At 41.0% G+C, this 4,862-nt stretch overlaps 1 protein-coding gene across 1 annotated transcript; it reads right to left on the minus strand.

Annotated features, from left to right (window-relative positions):
• Nucleotides 1-448: 448 nt before the first annotated feature.
• LOC124917142 (NADH-ubiquinone oxidoreductase chain 4-like) lies at nt 449-4,533 on the minus strand. The gene has a single exon (XM_047457647.1). It carries the CDS (start codon nt 1,096-1,098, stop codon nt 571-573), a length of 528 nt encoding a protein of 175 aa, XP_047313603.1. The 5' UTR covers nt 1,099-4,533; the 3' UTR covers nt 449-570.
• Nucleotides 4,534-4,862: the final 329 nt, after the last annotated feature.

The following is a 4,862-nucleotide window of genomic DNA, read 5'->3' on the forward strand; positions in this document are numbered from 1 at the left end:
AATATTTTTGTGGATATATCACAAAAATATTTAAAATACATTTTCTAATTTTTGGGGATTTTTAGAAAATGATTTTGAGTCCCAAAATTACAAATAATTTTGGATTTTGAAAAGTGGAACCAAACAACACTTAGAACTGAAGTCCTAAGGTTTGGGTCTGATTTTATTGATTGGGGTTCAAAGACCCTCGGTCTGGGTTCTAGAGCTCTTAGTTTGAGTACCGGAGGCTCTTGGTCGGGGTGTAGGGATACTCGGTCCCAAGGTATATATACATTAGATTGGTACGTGTTCAAAAAGTAGTAATTTGGCTGACTTTAAGAGTCAGCCTTTCAGTTTACTTCACAAAGAAACTAAAGAAATAAAATAGAGTATTCACAAACTAAGGGTCCAGTGTTTGGTTATGCATGAGGAAAGGGCCACAATAACTATGTCATAAAATAATGTTCGGTTCTTCTTAGTTGGGTTGGGCGGGTTCGACCAGAAATGCTATGCTTACACACAAGACTACCCCTCTTCCCGAAAGCTTCGCGGGGACTACTTTACGACGACGGACGACCGCCCGTAGGGGGTTTACTGCACAAGGCCCCTGCAGAGGAAAAGCCTTATCCCAGCGAATAGAAGATGCTCAGCTCCGCACAACATAGGGATTGGCACGCTTTCGAGAAGAACATAGAATAGTAGAAGATCCAGCATGCGGAACACGGCGATCATTAGAAATTCACGAATTAGAAATGCTGTAATATACTCTTTCCCATAACTTCTCATACCAGACCAACCCACTAAAATGCAAATAGGGATCAGAAATGTGGTCAATATCACGAAGAATAAAGAGATACCGTCTATACCCAAATCCAAATTGATGTTTTCATAAGGAAGCCATCGAAGGCTTTCCACAAATTGAGATTTGGCCGTAGAAGGATCGAATTGTATCCGAAGAACAAGAGAATACAAAAAAGTTATAAGAGAGGCGCACAGACCAATTAATCGTATCGGTCGTATTCTTGAATTTGGAATGAAAAGAGGAGTAATGCTTCCTAGCACGGGACATAGAATAGGACCACTTAGATCAGAATAGCATTCTAAGAAATGTTCTAACATAGAGTCGAAGATTGAAGAGATTAGTTGACAACAGTAAAAAGAAGGGCGCCTAATTCCAATACAATAGGGGTCTATCAGTGCAAGTCAGCTGAACACCGTGATTTTTGAGTGGGTAGGGGCATCAAAGCCTGTCTCTTTTAGAGACAAAAGATATAAAGTAGGGGCTATTTTAGCCCTCGTTTTCCAGACTTTGGAAGACTGATCAAGGAAAAGTCCTGCCCCTTTTGAGTTTGGATACATCGGGCCCCGCCTTCAATCCAGCCTCCATCTGGATCAAGCTCTTCCATCTTTAATAGAATCCTTCTTTTTCTTTCAAGAATGGAGTTAGCCTTTTGCCAAAGATCCTTCAAATAAGGCTCCCCCTTCCCCTGTTACTTACAGAGGAGCTGAACTGAACATAGATTTGTGATAGGCTTTCGCCTCCAATCTGCGGATCAATAGGGGACTCCACAGGAGGTCGTCGTTGGAAGTGGAAGGGGAGGCCGGGATAAATCCTTCCACATGTCCTTGATCTGGTGCCTGCGGCAGCACTTCTTGAGGCGCGCTCCCTCTTGAGCAGAAGCTAAAAACGGAAGAACCGCTTCAATTAATTCATTGATCATGATGGATTTAGAAATAATGATTCCCCCCAGACATCTTAACGGAGTTAAGCCTGTAGGAGTAGTGAAGAATGTTAGTTACTTTTTTGTTGTTTTTTACCAACTACAAGCATGGGAAGTGAAAGAAGCACAATGAGACTGCCCAATTCTTCTTACATACGGAGCACTCACTGAGAAACTTACCTAATCAAACAAAATAAAAAAGAGAAGTTCGACTTGCATGTGTTAAACATATAGCGTTACACAGTTTTAAGTCTCAATCCCCCTAGTAAAGTAAGGGCAGATAATTTTATCTCTTAGGCGAACGAGGGTTACCGGCTCTACGACCTCGCAAGGCACTACTGTGGAGCTCTTTGGGCCTGCCGCTTTCTCAATCGAAAATATCAACTGTCAAGATGAACGATTTCATTATCTATGTTATTTCAGGATTTATTTTCCAGATCGGAATCCGAGGCCTATGGGATCATATGGCTCTTTGTCCCTATTTTTACTCCTGTATCGGGAATCACAATAGGAGTACTAGTCATTTTGTGGTTAGAAAGAGACCGCAGGGATACAAGAATGTATTGGACCTGAATACGCCGGTCCTTTGGGAATGATTCAACAAGCTCCAGCAGATGGGACTGCTTTTCAAGGAGGATCTTCTCCGAGAGACTCCTTTATTCAGTATCGGACCATCTATAGCGGTCATATCAGTTCTACTAAGTTATTCAGTAATTCCTTTTGACTTGAGCCCTGTTCTAGCCGATCTCAGTAGAGGTCTTTTTTTATGGATCGCCATTTCAATGCTCCTATTGGACTCCTTATGTCAGCAGGATATGGATCAAATAATCAATATTCCTTTTTAGGTGGTCTACGGGCGGCTGCTCAATCGATTAGTTATTCAATACCATTAGCGAACATTGTCTTATCAATATCTCTACGTGCGATTCGTTGGGACATGGGCTTTTTACCTAATTCCTCTGCTTTTCTAGGAAAGAGGTTGAATCTGTTGAATAGATATCTTCATTTTTTTATTCATCATTCGGGTCTTTGAACGAAACTATCTAGAAAAAAGAAAAAGACCTTCTAAATTAGCAGTAGAAAGATGGAGTCTCATTCCAAATGTACAAGACTTAAGAAAATAATAATAATAGAAACTGTTTACCCCGATTCGTCATTATGGCTTGAAGCGGGTGCAAAAGATCCACGGTTTGAGGTTTTTACTCTTGTATGTATTACCATACCGGGGATCGAGCAAAAACGAGTGGGCGGTTAGGAAGACCAAGGTACACAAAGGATTAGTAATGGAGATAATGGTTGTTATCCAAAGAGAGATCTCTGCATAAAGGGAATCCTAACGGGGGCTTTAAGTTGGTAGAAATGATCAAGCAGTACTTACCCATGATTCCGATCCAGAGTATGCTCCTATCCACTTATTAAAGAAATGACTATCAGGAACGAAGTAATCCTTTCTTTTTTTGTCCCCTTTTCTGATTCGAATAGAAAAGAAAGAATGGAATAGCAATAAAAAATAAAAAAGAGATCTTTCTTTTTCTTTCTTCTATCCATATTCATAGAGATCGAATGATTATCATGATTCATGAACTAATGGAATGTTTAATTCTTTTTTGTAATCGAAAGATATGGGTCTTCCGTTGTGGAAGGAACGTTCTGTTCTGAGTTGGAGGTTGAGACTGAAAGCGAGCAACCTCGTTTTGCCCTTTCCTTCAAGGCTTTCCTTAAGAAATAGAAATAGGAACGAGCAGCAAGCTACGGCTTCAAAGCCAAGCGTAGAAAACTCCACTCCTGCGCCCAACTACTAGTAAAGGGGCGTCGAAAGCTTCCGTTTGCTGGGCAGGGAATGGAAGGAGAAGTGTCGCCATCAATTGGATCTCGAACACGAAATAAGCTCTCTCGCGAAGCATGCCTTTATTAAAAAAAAATATTATTATTACGAATCAACTGTCTTAGACTTGACTACAGAGATCGAACTCGAACATAAAAACGTCTTTTATATCTATTAAAGATAGGAATTAACCCATGTAGTAAGAAATAGGTAAATGATTGACTTGAAGAGGCATATTCATAACAGCCTATGCTCGTGGATATCTTCTACCTTCTACTATGGATTAACCTATGTCCATTCCTTACTCCAACAAGGCATTCGATTCCGAAAGACCAGATTCAATAGCTACAGCCTATTTCTTAAGAGCACCAGCCTTTTTTTATTCCTTCTTCTTGCAAAGAGCGCTAGGCACCTTTTTCAACTATCTCATTAGCTAATGCCCAAGTTGCTGATTCATGTGAGGCTGCTAGTCTTTTCGACGAATAGGTTCCTGGAGATTGAATGGACATCAACAGATCATCAAAGGAAAGGTCAGATCAATAGCTAAGATATCCCACGCGCATTAGATCGTCCAATAGCCGTTAGATCCCCTTCTTTGAATGCCCGCAGATCAGCTCCAAGGAGACAGATTTTGAGGAGGGACTGATAGCAGCTTTCTGCCAATCGCTTGAAGGCAGGGAGTTGAAATAAACCCCACATTTATCGAATAAGCGCTTTTCGCTGTTAGGAAGATTTCGTTTAACAGATTCACAGGTGCCTACCTTTCTCGTAAGATCCCTATTTCGTACCGCCCTTATGTGAGAGAAGGGGGCTGCCTTTCTTTATTACTCTTTCAAGACCAAGTCAGGCCCAATTCCCTTTGATGACGTCTTCCTTTTGGACAAGAAGCAAATGGACACAAATCCCGGTCTTTCATTCAAGTGTGTCAAATCAGATCCCGTAAAAGGAAGAAGGTCTTAGGAAATCCCCTATTTCGCGTGTTCACGAATAGGCTACAAGTAGCTGTCGGCCGTTCTGTTCTATCATTCCATGACTTCATATGAGCTACTGAGGAGTAAGCAATGATCTTCTTAAGATCGATCTGTCTTCAAGTAGTCAAGGAAGTATATATTATAGCAATTGCGCTTAAAGTATAAATGAAAGGAGTGAAACAAAGTGTCGCTCCGGGAAAGATGGGTATTGAAAATCTTAAAAACCCGTAGGTTCCCAATTTTAAAAGAATTCCTGCCAAGATGACGGATCCTGCCGTAGGTGCCTCTACATGAGCTTCAGGTAACCAAATATGAACTGGTACCATAGGAACTTTGACGGCGAAAGAGGCGAAAAAAGCAATCCAT

Source organism: Impatiens glandulifera, unplaced genomic scaffold (genome assembly GCF_907164915.1).
Source record: "Impatiens glandulifera unplaced genomic scaffold, dImpGla2.1, whole genome shotgun sequence".
In the NCBI taxonomy this organism is placed as follows: Eukaryota; Viridiplantae; Streptophyta; class Magnoliopsida; order Ericales; family Balsaminaceae; genus Impatiens; species Impatiens glandulifera.

Excerpts from the sequence above, each read along its gene's own strand:
- LOC124917142 (XM_047457647.1), bottom strand. The coding sequence starts at position 1,098 with ATGTTAGAACATTTCTTAGAATGCTATTCTGATCTAAGTGGTCCTATT.